Raw genomic sequence first — 27920 nt, 5'->3', positions numbered from 1 at the left:
CACTGTTAGTCAGCTTCGATCATGATTAAACAGCCTCTGCAATGGGAACGATGGTGTGTTAGGGGATTCAGATATGTTTGAGAGTTATTATTTAATTGGAAATAGGTATAGAGATCGTGGGAAGTAGATCGAGATAAAATTGTAGAATTTTGCTGATCCATTAAAGTATGGATATGAGTTTAGAGAAAAGTTCTTTGAAATTCTGAAAGTTTCTTTTTTTTTTTGTAAGAATGTTGGAAAATACATTTAGCAGAAATTAGTATATTACCACAATATTAGAGAAAATACATATGTCTAGTAGAAAATCTGGAAAGTACTATTAGATTTATACAGTAAATTTAAATTGACTTTATATAATATATATAACAATTAGAAGACGCCTTTATACCAAAATTAGGTCAATAATTGAACGGGTTATACTTTCCTTGGTATTTATGACTTCATGAAAGCAATTTCACGAAACACGATATAATACGCGTGCATGAGTTTTTCACGCATTCATAACCTGCCATCAGCTTCTGCTAAGTTACACCGGGTAAACGTCGAACCATTTATTAGGTTCTCCTGTATTATCGGTTTTCGTCGCTCTGTTCATCGTGATACGTGCACACATTCATAATGTACTTGCCTAAAGTAATTTGAGTCTCATATATGTAACGAGAGACGAATATTAAATTCCAGCGAATAGAGTCTCGTCTGCTCTTTAAAATATGCAAGGAGATTCCTCGCTGTTTATTTTATATGATGCATTTAGGAGCCTGTATAGAGCGGTACTATTGCTTTTTATAAATTATAGCAATTCTTTGATCGCTACTGTATTTTTGTACTTTAATGTTTCAATTTATTTTAATAAAATAGTAGATGTATATTTGAGTTACATTTTTTACTGAGAATATTTGAAATCATTTGAGATAATATATTAATAAATTTAGAAATAATAAAGAAAAATTATAGATTATTGTAACTGTATTATAATTAAAGTAGTATGATAAAAATAGGCAAATATTTTTAGCTCGCTAAAGGACAATATTAATTTTGTCGAATACTTAACATGATTTTAATAGCTTTAAAAACAAAAATGTGAAATTCGTCATTTTGTCAGGCGGATAGCTATCGTTAAGATTAATGCAACTTTCCGATATGTTAATCTTTAATTTCGATTACGTCGTACTTATGCGAAAATCGAAGTGTTACGAAAGATTAATATGCAGAGAGCAAATTGGTCGAGTAAACGTGATCGAGTGTCGCTCCTCTTTTTTTGTTCTCGGGTGAAGTTTCGCTGAATTCGACTGGCTCAGCTCGATCCAGAATTTCTCGATACACCGGTTCTCCGTCGTTTCCCGATCTCCGCGAAAAATTTAGAAAGTAGCGCTTGCTATAAACATCATGGAAACGCGTCTCGAAATCGTAAAGAAAAAGAAAAATCAATGGGATTGACATTATCGACTAGATTCATTGTCTGCGTAGACACATCTATGTAATTCTGTCGTGGACACAACTTAAATTTTTCTCAAAAAGCAAAAATGTTGATACAGAGCATATTAAAGCGAATACATATTTATTTTAGTAAAGCAATAATATTCGTTTTTATAAAATATTCATTTTTGTTTTGTATGGCACTTTGCTAATAAGGGGATAAGTGGGCAGTGTGATTCCCATCGACTATATTGGATACATTTTATTAAATCAAGATTTAATATAAAACAAATATTTAATAAAATTTGATTTTTGAAAATTTCAGTTTTCTATGGTAACACACTTTCATAACGGGAATACATTTTCATATTGCCTACATGTTTGACTTTAGTTGATGGGAAAAGTATATAAATCCCATTGCCTATAAAAGGGTTAATCGAGACATGTCTACTACCCTTTCAGAAGGAATATTGCAAATTACCTGATTTTAAATATCGATTTCCATATTACTATTCACATCCCTTTTGGAAAAATTGCTTTGTATTAAAAGTAGTTAACAGTAATAAAAAATTTAGTTAACACACTCAACTTAGATTCCAAAGAAAGAAAAAAGGAAGATATTAGAAATACGTTTGTATACACGTGAATTAATACCAACATATTTAAGTTTAAAACGCACTGCGGTGTTACATTGAACGTCATACGTTTTTAAACAGGGCCAAAAACTGCCATCCTGACACATTCTATGCTACACATATAGTTTCTTGTCTGTACGAATGAGCTAGACGCGTATGCGTGATTTTCCACGCATACGTAACACGGGAGGCTGCTGGCTGGTGTAGGTGTAGGTGCGTGCTATCGACCGGGTATCCTTCTGTGCTGGACGCCGGTGTGCCCCACCCTGAAGTGAGTAGCGTGCAAGAGAGAGCGCTATACGTCGCGAGTAAGACGAGGACAACTAGCGCCACGAGTGGTAGGTTCAAAAAGGACAGACGATCACGAGCGAAGAGAAGCGAGAGATGCAGCGAGCGAGAACAAAAGGGACAGAGGAGCACCGTGGAACCGGGAAAAAACAGAGATGGCTTTAGAAGAGGAAAATAAAAGTGGATCCGATGGGAAAAAGCGGGAAAAAGAGAGAGAGGAGGAGCGTGAATTCGCGAAAAGGGGGAAAGTCGTTTAAGGGGAGAGAAGGAGCGAAGTAATGACAGAGTGACAGGAGTAAAAAGAGAGGGCAAGCGGAGATTCGTGTGGATGAAAGGAAGAAAGGGACGGAGAGTCGCGGAGAGAGAAAGAGAGAGAATAGTAGTAGTCTGAAAAGACAAGGACATAGCTAGTGAGGGAGAGGGAGGTAGTGAGCGAGACAGATAGCGAGGGAGCGAGACAGAGAGAGATCACGGCACGCAGAAATGCCTCCTGCTTAGTGATAGCGTAGAGACTGTAGTGTTCACATCACACGCGACACGCCGAGAATTTTTCGCAAGTTCGACGCGCGCCCAAAGTATTATCGTTCCATTCCGCGACACGATAATTGGATACGTTACAAAACGCACACACTTAACGTGTATATACATATTATATAGAAGAGCGCGAGCGCGCGACCATCTCGACAAAACGCACACATATATAATACGTACGCACAGGACAACGCAGGAGACAGACCGTTCGAAGGACACACGAACAGAGAGATAAAGTAACAGCGAAAAGGATACTTCTCTCGTGTAAAAAAAACACTATCTACCTTCGAAGGAACAACGACCATATACGCACATTCCTAACGACTGTGACCAATTTTTAGAAGGCGTTCTTTTTGCGAGGATTTTTCTCGCCGAACCGCGCTCTCTGATCGTTCTCTTTCCTTCTTTCGAGACGGTGAGTAAGAGACCATACATCGATTGCACTGGCTAATCCTTTTCAATATTAAATTATTATTTTATTATCTATTTATTATATTTTTATACTGTAATATTTTTTGGCGCGTTATATGAACGATATACGTCCTAAAAAGGATCGCGAAGTTCTACAACCGGAAGTCGCGAGAATTTCTTCACGTTTGCGTACTCGATATCGATTGACGGCCGTCAGGGTTCCCCGGGACACACGCAATCCGCTTTCATTTTCACCCGCGACCAGGAAAGACATAATAATAGAGTGTAGACGCATTGATCGCGATTGCTACCAGTAACAGACGCCCATTCGCCGATTTTTCCTTCTTACTGGTTCTCAAACGTTCCTTATCTCCTACGACCGATTCTAACTCTAATACGAATTCTTTACGATCGAGGATCGTGTACCAGCGCGAATAATCAATTTTCCAATCGACCGTAGCCGGTGTACGATTCTGTCAGCGCCTTCCGTACTACGCTAGTCAGCCAGTGTGACCGGAACTGCACCGTTCAAGAACAGTTAGAGAATTTATGTGTTCGCTAATCTAAATCGACGGAAGTATTAAAATAACCTATCATTTAAAGAGTAATATTTATATATAAATAATTATATACAACAGTATTATTTACATAATATATAACAGTATTCCAGTGAATCATTTACTACTAGTTACAATTTATAATTCTCTAACTAAATTGCCCGGTGATGTTAACAAAAATAAAAATTGGAAAGAAAGAGGGGAAGAGACTGACAATCGACTTCTCGGCTTTTTTAAATCATCATTAGAAAGTTTATTCGCGAGAAGAAGAATATTTCGACGGATAATCCCGTGAAAGGGGACAACGATCGGGAAGATACAGGACCTTTGACTCTCTGCCAGGGGTGACTACCCCCCCGTCGACGCCAAGGACAACCGGAAGTGCTTCGAAGTACACGCTACATACACAAGTATAGCGTGTCCCGTGTATAACACGCGTTCGTTTTCCGTCCATCTTGCCTCGTCGAGGAAGTGTGCCGCCACCCACACCCTCTCTTGTTCCCCCCCGTGAACTTCCGGTCTCGAAGATCCTCCTACAGGACGTTGGGGAAGGAGAAACGTGGTGAAGAGGTGAAGTTCGATTATCGAGAGGTGAACACACGAGGTTCACTGCTCTCTGTCAGTTTCTCGCTCGCTGTCTCTCTCGCCGGGGCGTCGTCATCGTTGTCGTCGTCGTCATGGGCGGATGTACCTCTAAGGATACCACGTCGAACGACGAGTACGTATTCCTTGGATATATTTATGACGAGCAATTTGTAAAAACGATTACTTTTAGGATTTATTTGATCTTTTGTGAGAAAGATATATTATGACGGATTATGTGTACATTTGTATGAGTATTTTTTTGGGTCCGTTACGTATTTATTGCTGTTGGATAAAAAATTTTAAGACAGATTATCTGGGGTTTTTAGGTTTTTTGGGAGAATGCTGTATTATGTGTGTGAGTCGGTTTAGGGGTTCATCGGTGACGTCACTTGGCTCGGTGCCCGCCTAGTGACGTAGCAGGACGTCAGATCAGACATTCATGGAATTCGTAATTGATGCATCGAGGACTCGAGTGAGTCATCTAGAAGTGTGTAGTTATTATGTATAGGAAAATTGTGATCTTATTGGGGAGAGATATTTCTATTGTTCCTCTTCTTTAATTTTATTAATACAAGGAATGGTATTTCAATAAGGTTTTACTATGTTCTGTCAGTCTTACAAAGACATAAAAAAGACTTTATTCTTAATAATTATTTAGAACAAATTTTTCTCAGAATATAAAGAAAATTTGGTACTGAATGGGTTACAAATATTTTAAAAAGAATCGTCAAAGTAAAATGCACGCTATCTATTGAATAGCGTTATAAAGCATAACCAGGATCTTTTTGAAAGACTTCTACAAATATTGGTAAAATAAAACATACTGCATCTATTCAGTAGTATGAATACACGAAGTAGAGGCAGAGATAGAAACTAGAAAGAATATGTAAAACAGAATACAATCTCCCTATTCAGTAGCAAGATGAAAAGGAACCAGGGCTGGTTTGAAAAATCTCTAAAAACAAATTGGTAACAAGTATAAATACAAAATACATTCTCCTTATTTAATAATAACATAAGACAAATTCAAAATTATTTTTAAAAATCTCCATAAAATATTAGTGCAAGATTAGAAGACTAAAATATTGCTTGTCATGTAAAAACACAAGCTTTACGTATAAAACTCGTAGTATCAGTATTATGAAGAAAAAAAAAAAAAAAAAAAAACAGATTTAATTCGAGTTATTCGTCAGCAAACCATCGAAGTTCCCATCGCTCGATCGTTAAACCTTGCTTACAAGTTACTCAGGACTTCATTATCCTTCGTGTTTCCCACACTTTAAGTATCGAACCGTCAACAGAGTTTATGTCCTCCGAAGTTTGACGTACAGGCCAAAGATCCCTCTCGACTGAAACTTTTAGTGTCTATTATCTTAGACTCTAAGAGTTAGGGAGCAGTTTCATTCGCCAATGTCAAATTAATTAGAAACCGCTTTTCCATTTATTTATATCTATAATTAGTGTATAGTTATTCATTTTCTTGATACTGGATCATAAGAGGAACTTATTTTTATTAATTAGTGTAGTGTTGTTTCTTAGCGAAATATTAAATTGGAACTCATTTTTCTACCTTTTTTTTATTTCATTCTATTGGTTTAGAATTAAATGTGTTGTTTGGACGTTCTCTTAAGTTCCTTATAAAGGAGCTTGGTCGAGTGTGTAGCCGACGTTTATAGTGGGGTAGGGACTACCCCTGTTGGTTCACACAAAAGGGTTAACCCTCTGCCCTTACGCAGGGGCGTGGACGAGAAACAGGTCGACTGAAAAATTTTATTTGCATTTCGCACGATATATCGGCCTATGTTCACTTCGCCTGCCTTGTTACCATTGTTACACTTTCCGAATGAAATATCGCTCGCTGGAAAATATTTTAAAGGCTTTTTTTTCGATTGTTAATTCTCCCTCTTTTTTCGATTTATGAGAAATGGCTAAAGAGCTCTGTGGTAATATTTTATTGCAATTCGTAGAATACTGTTTTATCTAGTGAAAATATTTTTTTAGAGATTGTTGATATTCTAATGTTTAGAATTTAGAGTATTATTTTCTACGAACTATGCTCTAGTGACAGTATCCTTTTTTAAATTGTGAAATAACAGAATGATAATAAAATACTTGGCAATTTAAAACAACGATAAATTTTATTATAGATTCCATTTATTCTTTTGTGAAAACAAATTTTCTATCTATTTACAAGAGAGAGGAAGAGAATGTACTCGATGGAAAACGTTTAAAACATCTTTTTCCCACTTTTTAATTTTTATTCTATTTTTTATTCTTTAATTTAGAGAGTTCTTTGATAACGTTCCTTTGTAATAGTTAAAGTAATTTTTCGACTGAATTACGCTCTAACGAAAATATTATTTCTAAATTTTGAAATAATAAGTTCGTAATAAAATATTTAGAATGTTAAAATCATACTAAATTTTGTTGTAAATTCTATTTATTTGTTGAGGACAAGAATCTCCAATTTTTTTAGAGCAAGGAAACACTTCTTTCTGTTAATTAGTCACACGGTAAATATAAGAAACTTTGATTGAAATTAGTAATGATTAAGTGTAAGTTTAATTGGTATAATAAGTATTTGAATCTATTTCAATAAAGATATCGTGATGAGATAAATTAAAAAATACTGTCAGATCATTATTTGATTCTTATCGTTTGCTGTTGTCCGTCGTATTCGTAAAATATCACAAGGAAACTTAAGACAACAATTGATTGGACTTGGTATGGGTAAAGATATTATCTGACAGCATAAGAGTGCAAGTCATTTCCACTGGCATATATGAGAGTATAAATAAATATGTGTACAGACTATTAAAAAAGATGTTTCAAGAATGTAATTATTAATTATAATTAATTGAGTAGGCTTAATCAACGTGGATCTGTCCGTTAACTATCTCGGAATATAAGAGTAAAATTACTTTTGTGTATTTATAAAGATTTAATAAATTAACTACTAATGTATAATTATTTCTCATATTAGTGACCGAAATTAATTTTCATTTTTATATTCTCAATTCTTCCCTTTTTTTAATATCACGCTGTTTCCAAAAGTGGACGTGTAATACTTTAATCTTTTAAATTATTTGTTTAGAACAGATTTGCAGACCGGTAGCTTATGGAATAATATAAAATTTTCGTGTATAATATTTTGATCAGCACAATTTACGAAAGGGATTTCTTCACTTTTCTAAAATACCTATAAATGTTGTAAAATATCTATAAATATATATAAATGTTGATTAATATCGTAAGTTAAAATGTGTGTTGTTTAGCTCCTTATCTTATCATTCATTATCATTCGTTATTTTTTTTTTTTTATTAAGTCGATGGAAGATTAATGATCGATTGAAATCGTATCTAGGTTTATTAGATTACTGTGGTAACAATCGTTAATTTTTATTAGACAGCGTCTCCTTCTTCTACCTATATATTTAAACAAAACAGTCAATATAAAATATAGAAATCTCTAGATTTATATTAAAGAGATTTATCAAACTTTCATATTACTCCTGACGATGAAACACTTTTATAGAAATCTTGATAGCTTCTTCCGAATATAATAATCACTTATTATTTATTACCAAAAACGCACATCATACTGCAGATGCTTTTCAATCGATCAATATTACCTCATAGATAAAAAAAACAGCTATAGAAATTATAGCGATATCAATAAAGGACATCAAATCAATAAAATACGAAACCACTGAAGAAACACGCAGTGTTGCACTAAAAATTCAAACTGAAATGACAATATTCAAGCACAAAAATCGTCGCTCAATTCTCAATCACTAAAATGATTAATTCGCCATAAGATCCTCGGTGTCGTAAAATCTCGTTTGAAGAAGAAATACGGAAGAGAAGAAAAATCTCGTGTCTGAGAGTCTGTTTTCACATAGCGGGGGAAAAACAGAGAGGCGAAGCTTTGGAGACGCGATGGGATCGCGTCATCCTAATCCTGGTCGACGTCGAGTGACATCGTTGTGATTAGCGTCTGGCTGAGTTCTTCCTTCTCATCGTCTCGTGGTCGTCGTCGTCGACGGATGCACGGTTTCATAAGAGAAAGAGAGGATCGACCGTTAACTGTTCGTGTCGCTTATAAATAGACGCATAACCCGGGGCGATAATCGAGGCATAATCGGCGCATAATCGTCGACAATGGGCGTATGCACGTCGCTGGGCATATGCGAGTCGGATGAAACGAACGTCGAGGACGAGTACGTATTGCTGGTTGGCACAAACAGTGTTTCGACTCGGCTAAAAAGCCACCATCTGTCCGAATATCTGCAGTCTCGCTCGAACTTTCTCTATTTTACATTTCAACCCTTGTATCAGCGATACAAATTCTGCAATTATCATTAAATGGAAGCTATATTGATTAATTTTATAAATCGTAGGACAAGGGGAAATGATGGTGTTGCGAATACTATTTTTTAAATTTACCTTGGAATCTGCTCTATTACAGTAAAAACAAAGACACCACAGCTTACCACGGTTCTCGAATAAAAAGGCAGAAGGATTCCGTTAATTTATCGTTATTTTCTCTTTCTTTCTCTCTGTTTTGCAATTTTTTGCAGAAATAAGAAAGTGAATTTAAATGAGCGAATATAATTGAAAATGATCTGAAAGAGGAGAAAAATTTAGCTTGTGATTGTTGGATTTTTAATTTTTAAAGATAAAGTAAAAGTTATTAATAATTATTGTGGAAATTGGACGAGCTTGGAATTCCTCTGAAATAAAGACACGGAAGAAGAGTAATTTGAGAATTAAAAGAATCGTTTTATTTTGTATAAAAATATCAGTCAAGATTAAATGTGATTATTGTACAGCGATTAATCCATATTATTATCTAAGAGATGTAGAATATCGCGATTACAAATAAAATTCTGTAAGCATAGATACACATACATGTAATATGAGATTTACAGATTCTTATAAACAGACGTTGAAATACCATTAAGTACATTGATAATGAATTTTTTATTTCAAGTAGTATCATTATCCTTATATCAGTATCTGATGATGAAAAATCACATGAATTTCGTATTTAATCCAAATATAATCTGGCGCTATTATTATGAAGAAAAGTTCGAGCGAAATATTATGTGTATTAAAATGTGTTTCAAAATGTGCACCAACGACGAGTCACGCCTACGTCACTAATCGTGTAATAGGTATATTTTGCAATTTTGCACAAAATAATTAATCTGAGCAATTCAATGTTTTTAAAAATGATAAATTTTAAAATAGTTACCTTATTGTAATGTCAAATGTTTTATTATTTTGAGCAGCATATCTGACACCTTGCAATACAGTCATAACAATAATAAGGAAATACATTTTGTTAATATAATATCCTCTTATGTCACAATCTTATCTCTTAACGATGAATCATTATTTATCGTATTATTATCTGAATTTTTTTCATAAACGATGGACGTTCTCAATGTTTTAATTCATAAAAATGATTAGACACTTAATGCCTAATGGTATTCTCTTTATTAGTAACTGCTTGAACTGTGCTTTGTACATATTCATGTATAAAATCGACGCCATGTTTCGAGAACGCGCCCTATCCTCATTCGGTTCTAACCTAACAAACACGAGTAACGATGAGTCCTTTCGATTCACGAGGTAGCGCAATAGAAAAGTGCATGAGATCCGACAAGACAGCTGTTGCTATTGGAATTCTCGATGTCAGGCTCGTTTAAACTCCTTAAAGCCCTCTCCGCATCAAAGGATACCTTTGTGAGACCATCGGCTCGACTCTTTGATAATCCCATCTCCCGACAAACTATTAAACTATTTGGAACTTGGTGAGTAGCACCAAGGATATTCGGTTGCAATTCTTTTATATTTTTTTGTACGTTTCCTCCTTATTGTTTGTACATTACCATATTGTTAATTATTAGATGTTTCATGGTAGTTAGAAGACTTGTGATTTATTATGATTGAAATAACCACGTAGAGCTTATATGGGAGAAGAAAAATAGCCAAAAAGTGACAAATTTGTATCCCTTCAGGCACCTAAATATTCAAACAAGGCATCACACATTGCATACTTTGTCGTTAACGATGATTATATTGAAGAACTATCATCCGAAGAAGAGAAGGATGAAACGTAACAATAATTCTTCGTATTCAATACATTCCATTTGTTTTCGAAGTAAGTTATAATATAATAACAAACATGTTTCGTAGAACATTTATATTGTAATGTTTTACCTTAATTTGTCGCGTGTTATTGTTATTAAGTAACAATATTAATATCAACTTTTCTTTACAAAATAGCGTTTGAACTTTTACATTTTTTTTACATTTTCAAGTTATGATCATTTGAAATCAGAAAGTTCCAATTCATATTTTTTGCCATAAGTAACTGTACCTTTTATGATACAATTAGGACTTATAGAATGATGTCTTACTAGAATTTTGTATGTGCTTGAAGGGGTACTTTGCCACTTTCTGACTATCATTCTTTGTTGAAGCATCGTTATCATTGATGAGTTTTGAGTATGTTTTGAGGATTTGACCGACTTTTAATAAATGCTTCTTTTATATTTTTCTATATTTTCTTATTCTTACTCATCAGACGTTTCATGATAGTTAGAAAACTTGTAATTAATTATGGTTACAATAATTAGTATATAGAGCGTGTATGGGGAAATTTGTTGAAGCATCGTCATCGTCGATGAGATTGTTTTGTGATCATGGAGTTGCAAGAGGGTTGTGAAAGTTGCATTACGATGAGGGTGATGTTACGTAAAAGTTATATGGGTTATGTACAACATACAAGGTGTCTCAAAGGAAAATAATGGGAATAGTGGGGGATGTTTTAGGAATGGATAATATGCAGACTATGGATTTTTATGCGTTTATGGGAAATTTAAATATGCAAAAATTTATAAAATATATATATAATACGCAGAAATATACAAAATATCCAAAGTACCTTTATCTAATATCCTACTCCTTTTCATTTGTTTAATTATATTCGTAAAATCAGCGCTCTATTAATAAGGTTGTTTTTGATTAGGTTTAGTGAAACTAGTATGAAAGGAATATTTTTATTAACAAATTAAGGACCGAGTAGTGAAATAGTACATAGTACGTAAAAACTAAAGAATGAAAATATTTTATATATCATTATTAAGATATGAAAAATGCACTGAATCTTTTTCATAGTCGCAATGTTAAAAAAGAACAGGATTTTATGATGTAAATCGTTTGGACAAAAAATTAAATAAAACATTGCGTTAACGCGTTAATATTTCAATAGTACACCGTAATATTTAATTTTTATGGAACATTAGATTGTAATAAAAATTGTTTATAGTTTATTAGCGCACTTTTTACTCTATAACATTATTTAACATTAAACTTTTAGACATTAGTAAATAACGTGTTTTGATAAGTTACGTTTATTACTTTAAATAGTTTGTTTAAATTAATTCCAGAAGAGAAAATTAGACGTAATTAGAATCTTTTAGATATATTATATTCACATATTTTAAATATGTTAATTACAATACAATTTTTGTTAAATATCAATTAGCAAAATATATTTAATAAAAAAGAGGAAAATAAAGAGTATACTTCATCACGAATATTCAAAGTTAAATTCTGTTTCACCGCAATTAAGAACTTTAATATTTGCACTGCTATCTTGCTGCTTATCACCAATTTCAAAAAGCTTCTACATTTATGATATGTACATAAAAATGCGACTGTTAAACCAATTTTTATACAAGGCAAATAGTATGTATGCATATCGGTACAAGGGATTTTCTAAAATCTCGAAATATATTCCATTGTACTATCGGGGATATCGTAATATAGCGGACAGTTATGACTATCGTAGACGATCTGGTACGAATAATACGTGCAAATAAACACGTAATTTTTCACGATAAGAGACACTGATAAGAAATTAAACGACCTTGTTACAAAAGTCTCGTCTACCTACGCTATAATTGATTTCCAATCTATCACTGAAGTGAAAAACATTATGTATCGAATAGCAAAGAAGGAAAGACTAATTCTTCTGGTTCTGCTAATCTATTTGATGTTCTTTTGCTTCATGTAAAATACGGTTATCTTATTATAAGTGTAAAAATCTGTTTGTAGATCCATTGCATTACTTTACATTTTGCATTCATGATTTTACTATCTTACCGTCTTGTTCTTGTATCGATTAATTTGACAAAAATTTCTAGATTCAATCTACTATATTTTTAAAAGTAGTCAAGAACATTAGAAAAATGTTCAAATTGTTTTAAAAATTGTTTTCCATGTCGTATATTCTTCCGGAGAATACTTAATTTATAATGTAATTTAATTGTTTATAGCAAGAAAAATAGCAATATGGTTGACCAGGCAGTTTTGGACAAACTGGAAGCTGGCTTCTCCAAAGTGGCTGGCTCTGACAGCAAATCTCTGCTGAAGAAGTATCTGTCCAAAGAGGTCTTCGATCAACTGAAGACAAAGAAGACTTCCTTTGGATCCACTCTCCTTGATGTGATCCAGTCTGGTGTAGAGAATCTGGACTCTGGTGTCGGTATCTACGCGCCTGATGCTGATTCTTACACAGTTTTTGCTGACCTCTTCGATCCCATCATTGAAGACTACCATGGTGGCTTCAAGAAGACTGACAAGCATCCACCAAAAGACTTTGGAGACGTCGATAGTCTTGGCAACCTTGACCCAGCTGTTAGTATTGAGGATTGTAGTCTAGATGCGATGAAACGCACAGTATTTATTATAACATACAGGATTAAGATTGATATAGCAAATATATTTGTAAATTTATTTTTATTCGGTAATAACTATAAAACTATAATTGTAATAAATTCATACTCATTCAGTAGTAATTACGATGTTAAAAAGGGAACTGGATTTATCTTCAAATTTATTCTTCCTAAGAGCTATAATTACTATTACATAGAAATTGGAAGAATGATTCCTAGGCAACTTCTAAGATAACCATTCCCCTCAAGAATTTAATAAATATAAAGTATTGATTAATCCTTTATTCTTCCCAGGGTGAGTTCATCGTCTCCACCCGTGTAAGATGCGGCCGTTCCCTGGAAGGCTATCCATTCAACCCCTGCCTGACTGAAGCTCAGTACAAAGAAATGGAAGAGAAAGTCTCTAGCACTTTGTCTGGCTTAGAGGGTGAACTCAAGGGAACTTTCTATCCTCTAACTGGTATGAGCAAAGAAGTTCAGCAGAAACTGATCGACGACCACTTCCTGTTCAAGGAGGGTGATCGCTTCTTGCAAGCTGCCAATGCTTGCCGCTTCTGGCCCACTGGCCGTGGTATCTACCACAACGATGCCAAGACCTTCTTGGTCTGGTGCAACGAGGAAGATCATCTCCGTATCATTTCCATGCAAATGGGCGGTGATCTTGGACAGGTACAAAAAATAATTAAACGAAGTATGATTAAACAAATATCAGCAATCTAATGACTATATCAATGATCGTAGGAACAAAAAGGTCTATAGCCTTTCAAGTTAAGTAATTAATATTCTTTTTCTTGAAGGTCTACCGTCGTCTGGTGAGCGCCGTGAACGAGATCGAAAAACGACTTCCTTTCTCCCACCACGACCGTCTTGGTTTCTTGACCTTCTGCCCTACCAACTTAGGTACTACTGTCCGTGCCTCTGTACACATCAAACTGCCTAAATTGGCCGCTAACAGGGAGAAGCTTGAAGAAATTGCTGGAAAGTTCAATCTCCAGGTCCGTGGTACTCGCGGAGAGCACACCGAGGCCGAGGGTGGTATCTACGACATTTCCAACAAACGACGTCTCGGTCTGACCGAGTATCAGGCTGTGAAGGAGATGCACGATGGAATCGCCGAGCTGATCAAGCTCGAGAAAGAACTTTAAACAGCGCGCCAGAGAAAAAACAACCACGCGATCATTTCCCTCTTTTATTCGCCCTTTAGACGTTCTTGATACATCGAGGATCTCCTTTCCTTCGGAAAACAAAAACGAAATTCAAACATCTTTGAGAAATTTTCATACTGTTTCCCGCATAAACTGAAAGAAACGCGTATATCGAAGAGGAATTCGAAAAGAAATTTTCGAAGAGTTTGTAGCGTGATAAAAGTGTATTATAGTTTGTTCACGTTTTCAAACGTGAGGAAGGAAATTAAAGAATAGAAGGAGAATAATCCTAAAAGGAAACAATTTCTAAAAGACAATGGGGCATTTCTGGGATTTCTGATCCATGCTTTTTATCACGTGGTATAACAATGGTGGTATAATATGGTTTTGGTCCTCGATGTGCTAAGATCTCTTCACGCAGCTATAAAGCGCGTTCTTAGAGTTCCAAACGGAGACGATGTAAGCGCCGTTCGCGATAAAAATTGATTCTATAAAACTCTAGCTAGCCTAGTCGAAATCTAAAGATCGAATCTTAAATATGCTAAATTTTTGAAAAAATATCTAGAATTGTCGTGAACGGTGAACTTTTGCACGTCTCTACGGTCTCCACCTACCCCTTTACACACGCGATATGATTACTATTATTATTATTAATTAATATTATTACCGTTATATTATTATTATTATTATATTATTATTATTGTCTCTTACGTTGACTCAAGTTCCTTTGTATCAATCCGTACGAACAAAAAGAAAATGGAAAAGAGAAGAAAAAGCTTGTATTATAAGTTCTATATAATACGCATTATATTATATCTTTAACAGTATTTTAATTTTATTTCACCCTGTTTTCTTCTTTCTTTTTTTTTCTAAGGACATGTAATATCCAGCATGTAGAAAAAATACACGCAGTATTCTTTCATTTTCTCTATCATTCCTTTCTTCGTTTTGCCTGGAACCTTTTGCTTTTCTCTTTCTACCACTATGAACTGGAAGTATCGTTGTATCTGCACCATGTTGTCTCGCGATGGAAATAATTCAACATTTGTAATAATGTCGAATGACGAGGGGAAAAAACGAGATATGTCGTTATGTATGACGTTTACATTGATCGAAAACTACAAACGGATCGTGAGACCTTTTGCTTAACACGTTGAGGACGCCCTGGATTTTTGTACGGTGTTCCATGCGAGAAATCGATCCTTTTTGACCCTATTTTCGACAAAATAAGTCGTGTCGTTTGATATCAATATAAAAGACGAGTTTGTATGGATGAAAGAAAGGCAAGAAATGTTTTGTCAAGAGTATTACAATATCTGGATTTAATTATATAATTCTACATCTGAATTGCCGCCGCTTTGAGAACTGTCAAAACTCTTCTGAAAGTATTGGCTTTAATCTTTATATTTTAAAAGTAATATTATCTCATCTTTCCCCAAAAATGGAAGAATTTATGCTCAATCATTGCGACAGTTTAGTGTGTGTATAAATTTTATTATCTTTTTTTTTTATAAAAATTGCGGAAAATAATAAGAGAAGATTCTGGAGCGTTAAAAAACTGGAAGATATGACAAAGAAGTGTCAAGTTTCCATTTTGAAACCTAAATTTAGCGCGTGAATCCGGTCCTTGATGTGTTAAAAAAACGCAACGAGTGCGATATCTGCAGCATCTCGGTGGCCGTTTTCTAACGTGTGTAGGAAAGGATGTTACACACATATTGTTTTTCCATTCTCTTTTTTTAATAAAACCAAGAACATCTGCGACAAATATAGCATACTATGTGCTGCAGCTGAGGCGGTAACAGCTCCACTATCAGATGTATGAAGATGTGAATTTAAAACACGAATAAAGAACATACACAATAATTCTCCTTCTTTATTTAACTTAATTCCTTTTGATATCTTTACATGACAATTAGGAGATCTTTCAATCATAAAACAGAATTAAGTCTTTTTGAACATTGTTTATGATGAGTAATTAAAATTGTCTCATAAATATTCAGGCAGTTCAAATATTTAATGCCCTTAAACAAATGCACAAAAATATAAAAAGAGTATATATGACCCGCAATTATAAAAACTTATGTATATACAGTGTTCCTGAAATAGTAGTATAAACAGAAAGCAGGTGATTCTTTATGTAGAAGTAAATCGAAAATATGATAATAAATAATATGATAATGAATAAATAATAATAATCGTATAGAGCTCCATCTTCGAGAAAATTGAGTTTGAATATTCATTAATACGGGTTTATTCAACTAACAATATGAAATGTAAGATATAGGAATTAACGCATTATCATCAGTTCATGCTTCTTTAATTCGCCACGGAAGTACATAGTATCCATCTGTGATACAAAGACATTTTCAATAATTTATAAACCATTAAAATAAATGTCATTAAAAGTAACTATATTAGTTACAATTATACTACATCCCGATTGATATTCATAAAAATGAATAAAAGTAACGGAAACTAATCAGATTGAGTGAAATAGGCAGATATAAACAAATTCATTCTATATTTTCAACTTACTTTTACACCTCCTTTCTGATTATATCATAATTTCAAAAATAGCCTGTATAATATATATACCGTATACACATATCTGCATTAAAGCAAATTAAAAACTTACAATCTAATAATTCGTGTTCATAACATTATAAATATTGCGGAAATCTTGTAACAAAAGTCGTAAAACGTATTTGTTCGAGAACTTCTGAACATACCTTTATAGGAAGATGAGCAATATATATACACACATACAAATATATGATAAATTCGTTCCAATATTGAATACAAAAATAGCAATGATACTGATAACTTAATAGCACTTGTGCATCAAATTTGTTAACAATATTACAAGTATTCATTAATAATTTGATATAAAAAATATGGCGAATTCTAAGGTAAGAAAGTTTAGGTAAAGTTGAAAGCTTTCAACAACAGTGATTCTTCACTGCAAACCGTTTACCTTGTATTATAATAGAGCACAACAATAAACTATTCATTTCAGATCAGTAAATAGAATTCCTTTAAGCATTTTACGAATTCTATATAGAGCTCCTTTTGGCGCTTCGTTCGAAATACATGAAATCCTAAAACATATTTGTAAAATCGATAAATTTATCGATATTAATATATGTACAAATCTGCCTATATGATAACTTACGATGAGAATACAGGCACCGAGTAAAACAGCTTTAATTTTAACATCTAAATCCACAGGAAAGCGTAGGCTGAAATTATCAGCGTCTGTAAAAACTTCTGTAGTAAAACCACTCCATTTCTTCTTAATTTCTCCAACTCTATGTACTCCATCGGCAGACTTTATCTGAGGGAAAGGAGAAAAGAGTTATGTAAATACTAGTTAAATGATCTTTAAAAAGATGTTCTTTAACTATTATTATAATTAATATATATTACAATTAATATTCTACCTTATATGTCACGTTTCCGCAACATCTAAAGCATGGTCCCTTAATCCTTAAGACTATTTTCCCAGATGCATCGCGAATAGAAAACGAAGGCCTAAAAATATGGCAATTTTCTGTTACAGAACCGAGAAGCATGTCTCCAGAATACACCTCTAGCATCTGAAAATAAATTCAAATTCAAATGCAAATGAAATTAAATTCGAGTTTATATTTAAATATATAACCTCTTATCGTGCGAGGGAAAAAAATGGCGGTAATTTCGAAATTCAAAACAACTATTAGGAATGATTGAAGGAAGGGGATAAATCTGATTCTAGTTTTAATATTTAAGTACGTATATCTTTTTGCCAAATATTCATACGTTGCTATTAATAAATCTGAATCAAAGAATTCATGAGTATGAAGAATGTGAAAAAAGGTTTGGTCAGCATGCTGACTATCTCTATCTTTTACAAGGTTGCGCAAGGTAGATGCATAGAAATCGGCATAGCGTGCTTTGCTCCATGCATAATTCAAACATGTTTCTTTTTAATCATAAATGTAAGCTACAAAATAACATTCACGATAACTAATAGAATAATTTAAAAATAAAGTATTACAATTAACCACGTTATGCTCGTTATATCCAAAACATTAGTTCTTTCAAATTTACAAATAGTAAAATAGTATCACAAAATTAGTATGTTTCAACACATTGACAGCCATGGTCATCAGTGATGCACGTTACCAGATTTTTTAAATGATTGGAATAAGACAAATTTCATGGACTAACAAATTTTCAATAATGTGAATGACTTACATAACATTGCCAGAAAAAAAATGTGCAAATACAATATACTAATATTTTGCAAAAATTAAGTATTACAGTTTAGTATATTTTACTCTATTGCAGGTCTCAAAGTAAAATATACAAAATTTTCTTGTCGGTACAATGTGTTAATATAAAAGTATCTTTCTTTATAAATCAGAATTGATGAAGTGACAGATGTTTGAACACCTGTAAAAATATTTGTTATTATGTATTATAAATTATCCGTACGACTTTCTTCTGCAACGACTGTGCGTTCGAAGAGTATTTGTATTAAAGGGTTCTATTTACAGCAGCTCTTGTACGGGGATCGAGTGAGTGAGGTTCTTCACTAGAGGCCGAAACAACGTATCCAAAAGCGACTTCGACGAGCGGTACTGGTCAAAGAGTATCGATCGTGACCGGCTTTTCTAATGTGCCGAATAACTTTTCGTCAAAGGTAATCGTCACAGATGGTGCGCACGTGCAAAGAAAGTGTGCGCGTTGTGTGCACCGCGTGTTGGAGAAAAAACTCATGCCTACTATTTGCAAACCGTATCTACTGCCCGCTATAAATTACAGTAACGCGGTTGCCAGACGTCCGTCGTTAACTGATTGGCTAACTACATAACGAAGCTTGTATAATATATTGTCACGGTGTATTATTTCAAAGAAACATGTGAAATGAATATATTCCGCATTACATATGATAGCATTAAAATAGAATTGTTTACTATGAATTCCTGCTAAACATTTAAATACTAAGTTTAGAATAAATATGTAGATGTAGATATTTGTTGTTTATTCATACTTTATAGTAAGTATAGTAACGCATATTTGTTATTATCCATTTCGTATATCGTATTCCTTTTTGTGTTATAACTCGTATCTCTTTTGTGTCATAACAATACTTCCAATGACATATGCTATATCTTTGTTTATTCTGATCTTTAGAATATACTAACAACGTATGGCAGGAAAAAACTGGGACGTTCTGTATATTTCCAGTAGGCGGCCGAAAGGGTATAAGTCAGAATTATTAGTTTTGCAGAGAAGTATTTATAATACTTAAAAGTTATTTAAGATCAGGTATCAAATTTTAGATATAATATTAACACCTCAAATAAAATGAATGAGAAAGAAATGGAATTGAATTGCACTATTGGAACCAAAGGCAAAAAGAAAATAACATAGAATATATTAGCGTATCCTGTTTTGACCAAAATTTGGCAATGCTCTGCCTGCCAATCATATCCTATCCTATTTATCCGTATGATTACTGATTGTACGTATTAGATCGTATTCTCAGATTGATATTAAAGGATGAAATACCTGCATGCAACAAAAGCAACAGCAACCTGTACACCTGCAGGGTCGAACCATACGTAGGACTTCCCTGTGATTGGTGTCGCCCACGTGTAATTCACAACTACGTAGAGTACCGAGGCATAGCCGCGCGCATACATTTGACTCTTCCATGACATAAAACAATGGCTGGCCAGTAGCATTCGTTATAAGGTATTTGTTCTCAGTCTCCCATCCAACGACAACTGTAATTATTTAATTGGTTCATTGACAAATTATAATTGTTGCGACGGACATTTGTATTGTTTAGTAGAGGGATACAGCACGTTGTGTTTCGAATGATACAACACTAACCTTCCAATAACTCAAGTTGTTGTTGTACGTACAGACGATCAAGGACTATAAGGTATTCCAAGCCGGGTGGACAAGTCGTATTCTGCGGTGACCAGCCACCTAAAATGAAAGATTTATTAAAATTTAAGTTACCTCTTTTGTTTATGTTTTCTTCTAATTATAGGCCATTTTTTAATATATTTCAAAAAATTGATTCAATCCAATTTAGCTATACATCCTTCGAATCATTCTCGATCCAATTGTCCTTTTTTTTAATTGTTAAAAAATTCCTAAATTTGGGGAGAATATGAATATACTATATTTATATTTATTATAACAAGAAACAAATATATTATATAACTTCTTGTTTCACTTTTACGATAAAGTTTTCCATGACGATATTTATAAAAAGCAATAGTTGTAAAAAAATATCTAAACAAAGTATTTATAGAAAATATTGATTGTAAGAGATATTTATAAAAAATATAAAGACTAAAATACTGATTTCTTATTCCTTTAGACGAGAACAAGAACGCGACGTAAAAATCCGAAGACCGTAGCGGAGTTAATTTAAATTCCAACTTCGATTTAAAAACAAAATAATCATTAGTCACAGTCGATCTGTAACCATCAAATATTCAAATTTACTTTTATCGGCCGAAGGACCTCCATAAATTTAATTTCAGGCCATTTAATCAGCAGCCAAGCGTGTAATAGAATCACCTCTTTTCCTCATCCGTAAGGAATCTCGTATAGCCCTTCTTCTTTGATCTATATCTCTTTAACGTGTTTCTGACCAAAGCGCGAAGCCGTCTTCGAAACTGTTGTATCTTTCCCTTCCAGGAAGTTTCAAGATATTCCGACTCCATCACTCACACACTTCTTTCACAACCAAAATCTTCACCTTTTGCTTTTCATAATCGTAATAAACATTTCTAACTTGCTTATTGGCCCCACTAAAAATTTCTTATTAGTATTATAATATGTACTATTTTCTAGTAATCATTCCTGAACTCTTTCTCATTTTCTAATGGAACATTTGTATGAATAAAAAATTCATTTCACAGACAAAATTCCCACTCTTATTTTTTTTTAGAGTTATAAACAATAATTTAAGATTGTTTATTCCTTTATAGCAAAAATTGTTTACTTATATGTCAGTGTTTACTAGGATATTTACTAGGAATACTATTTTCGAATAATTTTCTATTCTTCCGCATTTTGAAACGTTTGAAAGAATGGACATGTACTTGACGAATTTATGAGATGCGTGAAACCGCGTTACGGAATACCGAAACTTTAACAGCAGTCAATATACTAATGTCGGCTATTTTCTCAAGTTTCCTCTGCTCAGCAAAATGATAAAACTTATGTACTTTCCTTAAGATAGTTTTAGTTAGAACGGTTTGCTTTTTCACGTTATCTTTGCAGATAAAGAAAACAATAAATGCTCCCCCTGAGTTAAAACTTTTCCAGCTGTTTAATGTAGTATCTTAAAATAATTCCAATCTTTTCCCTATACTCTATTTATTTTTCCACATTTCTTTATCTTCCATGGATTATTCCATATATTATTTACTTTCTTAAGATAATTTTGTTTATATACATGTTTTTTAAATTTTATGTGATTTTTTGCACAAAATATTTTTTCTAAGTACAATCATAAATTGGGTTTCTTAAATAACCTTTTCATTGTCTTATAAAAATAATGCGATTGGAAATTTTAATTATGTCAAAACTCTGAGAAAGTATTACGATAGAAGCGTCGCGTTAGAAAAGGGAACAGCAAAATTGAAGGTGTTTATAGTGCCGCGAAGTGGAATTTTATGCAACATAATTATCCAGCCCTTCGTCGTTAGCAGATTGTCGATCCGACGACACATTTCCGACTCGTTGTTTCATAAATTAGGCAGAATATTCTTTAAGCTTTGTATACCGTAAATTAGCCATGAATCACCTTGGCACACAACCATACTACACAACTGCCATTTTACTATTCGACCATCGCGAGAATCAAAGGTCATTTCGAAAATTTCGTTCAGATAAAATAATTTTTCTGTCGTTGAGAATCCTTCACCACATCTTATTGGAAATTGTTTATAGTGAAAATAATTGTAAGGAATTAATGAGTTCAAAAGAAATATTAATTTTTAACATCTTCAATTAATAATTCCATCATTAATAGTTTATTCATTTTTGTAATAATCTTATTTCTATCAGTGACTATCTGCTCAATGAAACTGCTTGAAGGACATAAAGAAGTGGCAAGTCAGTGATAAATAGATTGGAAATATTTGTGCATTTCAGAGAAAATTAAATATGCAAAATTAAGTATATGGAAAGTATGTAATATTCTAAAAATACACAAAATATTCAAAGTAAAGTATTCATTGCTGTATTTCGATATTTGAGATTTTGAATTTCTATATGTATGTTTATGTATGTTTCGTTTCTTTAATTGAACTTAAAGTATTAATTTACATTTTGCATAATCATCCGCAGTCTAGCGATAGATAAAAGTATCGTGTTACGATTTAATTAGAGATGGAGTTTTCATATATCAACGATGTAGCGCTTCCAAAGAAGTACAATAATAGAAAAGTAAGTATACGAAGTGCTTACAATAGTCACATAGCAACTCTGATCATAGTTATATATAAATTTTTACATTCATCCATAACCAGATATTATAAATCAACTATAGTCATTAATTATTTACCATAATATCACTGTGATAACATTTCACTAATGAAAATTTTTATTTTTCACGATTCTTATTAAACACTTATCACTGATAACACTTATAATTAGTAACTGGTCAATATTTAACACTTATAAATAACTGCTGTACCGGTATTTACATAATATGTCTTTTTGTTGATCACAAATAATATTAACTGATTTAAACTAGTGACACACACGATCTATAGATGAATCATATTAATTGATTTATGTTGTACCTTTTTTTAGAAAGATTTAGGAATCGATCAAGATCACAAATAGTATTTACTAGCGATAAGAGAACGATGCGAGCGAGAACACGAAACTGGATGTCACTTATCCTGCATACGTGACGCTTCCATCAACGAAGACGACTATTATCTACTTACTGATCGTCACTTGGCAAACAGCGGCTGTATCGTGCTTCGTTTACGAACCTCTCTTCTCTTACTATATATGTACGTACCCAGATAATATTAGTGAGTGATAAATTCAAAGTCGAGTTACTACCTGAACATGGTGAAGAAGCTTTGGAAGTATTTAGAAAGCTGCAGGATTGTTATGAAAAGATTATATTTTATAGTACTACTCTAAAGTTAATCTTTAATTAAAACATAATATAACGTTTATATACTATATATTTAATTTTATGAATATAGATCAGATTTGTTCCTGTCGCCTGATAGTAATTATAATATTTATATATACAGTCTTTTAATTACAAATTTCATAACTTTGTTCTATCGTTCTATGTATTTGTTCAAATGATATGTAATCAAAATGTACGAAGAATATGACATTAGACTTAGGTATTTATAGTTAGTTAAAAAAGTTTCATAACTTACTTCTGTATTAATTCCCGTATTTGAATTAACGTTTTAATAATCTATTTCTGATTAGTATAAGTACGGTTTGTGCCAACAAGTCTTTTATCGAAGACATTCTATATAAAAAATAATCTTGACGGAATCTGATAACACGCGAATGTCTCAAGGGTACTTTAATCAAGAATTTTATATCTACCTCGTCAACAATTTTATATTATCCCGAGTAATCGTTTTAAATTTTCGAGCAGTGAAAATTTTTGTAAAATAACGGAAACCTATAGAAATATATGTTAAACGTTTACAAATAGGTAACCATATTTATAAGTACAGGAACTAGAAAATTTTACCTTGTGGTATCATTGGTAACTCGGGTTGTGGCGCTTCAGGTCCTGGCATTGATATCCCATATGGTGGTGGTGCAGGTTGTGGTATCCCAGGTGCCATCCCGGGTTGTGGTATCCCAGGTGCCACCCCGGGTTGTGGTATCCCAGGTGCCACTCCGGGTTGTGGTATCCCAGGTGCCACCCCGGGTTGTGGTATCCCAGGTGCCACCCCGGGTTGTGGTATTCCAGGTTGAGGTATTGAAAATGCACCAGGTGATGGTGCAGTAGCAATAGTCGGCGGATATGGTTGTAGCGCAGAATAAGAAGTCGAATTCATCTTTTTTGTTTGAATAAATTACTTTCTTAAAATCCACGACAAGATAAAACTTCTTAAACTCCTATCTTCCCTGAAACTAAAAAGAAAATCATGATTAAAAATCAATTTTCATCAAAAATTAATTAAAATTAAAATTAAAATCAATTAAATCAAAAATCAAGCTTAATATCTAATTTTATTATTTTAATAAAGAAGCTGCAAACATACAATTCGAATTCTTTTAAAATTTAGTAACATATGTGTGTATGTGGTATTCTTAGTATGTAAGTAATTTTATTACATGCATACAAAAATACGCATTTGCATGTGTATTTTGTGAAGAACTTACTGTATGTATTATACAAACATTAGGTGATATAATTCTATGTAAAAAGGTAACAATCAAAGCATTTCTCTTCGCTTTGTTTACTTTTTGTTTCGGTATCTAGGTTATGTTTGTGTATATCCCCTAGTCGGTAACGCTGTTCGTATAACGACCTTTCTTATCAACAGAGCGGTTGCACCGAGTGTAGTTACGAAAAAGATCGTGCGGTGACGAAACTCTAATCGTATAATACTGTTTATGTTATTGAAATTGTCAGGTCATTGTCCGCTCGTAAAGGTCGTTGTAACTTATGGGAGGATATGAACTGTATGAACTATAGCCGATAAATTTCCATTCTTTCATTGATAACAATCCTTTGTCTCTCGATATGTCTATGATCGATAAATTACACGGATATTGCTGGTCAGATACCAATTCAATCATAGTATAAACTATACTATTACAAATTCAATTAGCATATAATTGCATGATAGTGGCATTTGTTTTTATCTTTTCATTATCATTATCCATACATCAATTAAACATTATTCATCACGTTTTCATTGTTTTGCATATTGAGTGGTTCATAGTTGTTTCAAGAATTATTAAGGGTAACAGCAAAATTCTTTTTTGGTGCCTCAGTTCAAAAACCTTTTGCCAAATACATAGGCGCTACTGTTAACATCCTTGAGAGTATCCTTAAAAGATTCGAATAAATCGTAGAACGATTACTCAAAAAAAAATTTGTTATTGTCTCTAACAATTTCCAAGATTATATTTTGTAACTTCATTACTGGACTGCGGATGTTTGCATTTTTGGAAAATTTAATTTCCAAGATTTCTGTAATTTCCAAAAATCTACAAAATACATATAATATATGCAAGAATGTACAAGACATCCAAAGTAGAATATATATTATGACATTTAATGGACGAAACAAATTTGTATATAGACTCCATTTCTTTAGTCAGGTTCATAAAAATATAAAATCGTATAAACATCCGCTATCTATCATTATATATAAAACACACTGTATATTTTTCTGAGAACTCTATATTTCCACTTTTATTCGCTCTATTTAGGTTATGTACATACATTTTTACGGTTATAATATATTTAATATGGGATAAATTAAAATTCTTACGAGTTTTTATGTCTTATTAAATTATAATGTAACACGATATAATTTAAAAAAGAAAAAGAAAAGGAAAAAATAATTGGTAAAATAAACATGCAGCAAAATAGGCAGGAAAGTGCAGTGCGAATTGAAAAGAAAAATAACACCTTAATCTAGTTTCGACCTCATTGAATGCACTACTTTTTAATAGCCTTGAATTAGATTTCATGAGACCTAATCGACGGTTTCCTCGTTTGTTACGAACAACCTCGATAACTTTTCGTTCGTACGATCTTTTTTCAATGCGCGCGTTCGTAACACGCACTGATTACGCTTTTCACGGTGAACGAACGACAAATTATACGAATTAGCGTTACACGATCGGAGCGAACCACATTTCGGTGATGCTCCAATTAATGACACTGAAAATCATCGATAAGCGTGGCGATAAGTGCACGTGCGTTTCAAGAACCATGTGCATTGTTCTGTATATTCAACGATAGCTGATTCGATGATATTTCCAAATAAATCATTTACTTGCTCGTACAATTATCAATTCTAGCTTACATTTTGTTTATTTATTATATCACCAAGCACCGACATTCGTAACATGTTTATATTGTATAAAAATGTGTAACATGTGTTGTTATATATTTGTACAAATTTCTAATAAAGTATAATTTATTATTTTACAAATAAAACCTAGCTATAATATATTTGAAATTATTAAAGTATGACTGCAGTATAATTATTTTTATCAAATTATTTTTATTTTTATTTAGATGTTAAATAATTCCTAAAAAAAAAAGAAATGAAAATTCTTGTACTGAAGATAAAAATTAACTAAACTATAATTCTTCTAATACGCAGAAAGATGGGACTTTTCAAAAGATTAATGAGTATTAACCTTTAGTAACTAATTATCACCATTCGTCACCAAATACTACGTAAAGTGATGCATTGTTCAGTTATGTACACTTTCATCGGATGATGTCATCGTGTCTCACATGTGTCTGCGTTCGCATACCACAAGGTCGTTAGTGCTTGACTATAGGAATGACGTATATCTACATGGGGATACACCAATACAAAAGAAACGGGAGGTCTCTATAAACCGCAAGATACGGTAGCAACATGCGCTTCCGGTTTTTCAGAAAAGTATTAGCTACGCCCTTTAACGATGGAAAACGAAACATGAACTTACTTGTAGTTTCTCGTTATCTCTTTCTTTTTTCTTGTTGTCCCTGTTTCTCCCTCCCTAACCCTGTCTTTCTTTTTTTTCAACACTATGTAAAAGAAAGGGAAATATTCAATAAAAACATACGAAGCAACAAGCTCAATAGAAATCGAATTTTCTTGTCACGCACATCTCTTTAGATATTTTTCTTATTGATCTATTTTAGGAATATCGTATTTATGCGGTGTTTTCATGTAAGTGAGAAACTTTGTATAGACGAATAGACAACGCTTATTTTTCTACTGCTCAATGATGCAATACGATTGACTTTGCAAAAAAAGCAATTAAAATTGCAAATATCATCAACGAAAAGTGGTTCGTGTTCTATGAATCATTTAACAAATCCGGTATAACATTGTACCTTTATTTAACCAATATAGAAGGAAATGTGCAATTCCGATGACTTTTAATAAACGATTAAATTTATGCTAATACAAATTATTATTACTGTTGTTATTTGTGTTTATTGTAACGGGGATTAAAACTTAGTACAATCTTTGCTTACAAATATGTACGTTTAATACAACTTTGATTGCTTTTTAATTTATTACATATATATGTATTACTATAACTATGATTATAAGTTAATATAAATAACGATTATTCCAATTCTCATCTTAGGACAACAAATTTTGTTATCATAAAATTTATTAAAAACCAAAAATAAACAAAAAATAAAATTTTACAGAATAATTTGTGATATTAATAAAACTCACTGATGAATGCTTGGGAGTTCGTGGCTTTTGAGATCGTGGATAGTGCTGTCTGGAAGATAAGAGAATGACACTTGCATCCGGTAAAGGGAGTTTCCGTGATTCCTCTCTTACTATTTTCCTCGGGTGTACGATTATACACAAAGAAAGAGCGAAC

At 32.9% G+C, this 27920-nt stretch overlaps 2 protein-coding genes across 4 annotated transcripts; one reads left to right on the top strand and one right to left on the bottom strand.

Annotated features, from left to right (window-relative positions):
• The first annotated feature begins 2851 nt into the window (after positions 1 to 2851).
• Positions 2852 to 15145, top strand: LOC100631087 (arginine kinase). The gene is made up of 5 exons (XM_003401454.4): positions 2852 to 3285; positions 4087 to 4556; positions 12775 to 13135; positions 13468 to 13842; positions 13971 to 15145. Exons 2-5 carry the CDS (start codon positions 4516 to 4518, stop codon positions 14316 to 14318), a joined length of 1125 nt encoding a protein of 374 aa, XP_003401502.1. The 5' UTR covers positions 2852 to 3285; positions 4087 to 4515; the 3' UTR covers positions 14319 to 15145.
• Positions 14717 to 27906, bottom strand: LOC100645694 (phospholipid scramblase 3). Of its 3 annotated transcripts, none has more exons than XM_003401453.4 (7): positions 27767 to 27906; positions 24079 to 24467; positions 20205 to 20303; positions 19878 to 20095; positions 17762 to 17917; positions 17494 to 17655; positions 14717 to 17419 (listed from the first exon to the last, which is right to left on the bottom strand). In XM_003401453.4, exons 2-7 carry the CDS (start codon positions 24389 to 24391, stop codon positions 17375 to 17377), a joined length of 993 nt encoding a protein of 330 aa, XP_003401501.2. In that variant the 5' UTR covers positions 24392 to 24467; positions 27767 to 27906; the 3' UTR covers positions 14717 to 17374. The 3 variants fall into 3 exon arrangements, with proteins under 3 accessions (XP_003401501.2, XP_012172755.2, XP_012172754.2); XM_012317365.3 differs by lacking the exon at positions 27767 to 27906 and adding an exon at positions 27018 to 27213; XM_012317364.3 differs by lacking the exon at positions 27767 to 27906 and adding an exon at positions 24720 to 24867.
• Positions 27907 to 27920: the final 14 nt, after the last annotated feature.

Source organism: Bombus terrestris, chromosome 15 (genome assembly GCF_910591885.1).
Source record: "Bombus terrestris chromosome 15, iyBomTerr1.2, whole genome shotgun sequence".
Lineage (NCBI taxonomy): Eukaryota > Metazoa > Arthropoda > Insecta > Hymenoptera > Apidae > Bombus > Bombus terrestris.
This window is presented reverse-complemented; position numbering and strand designations above follow the sequence as displayed.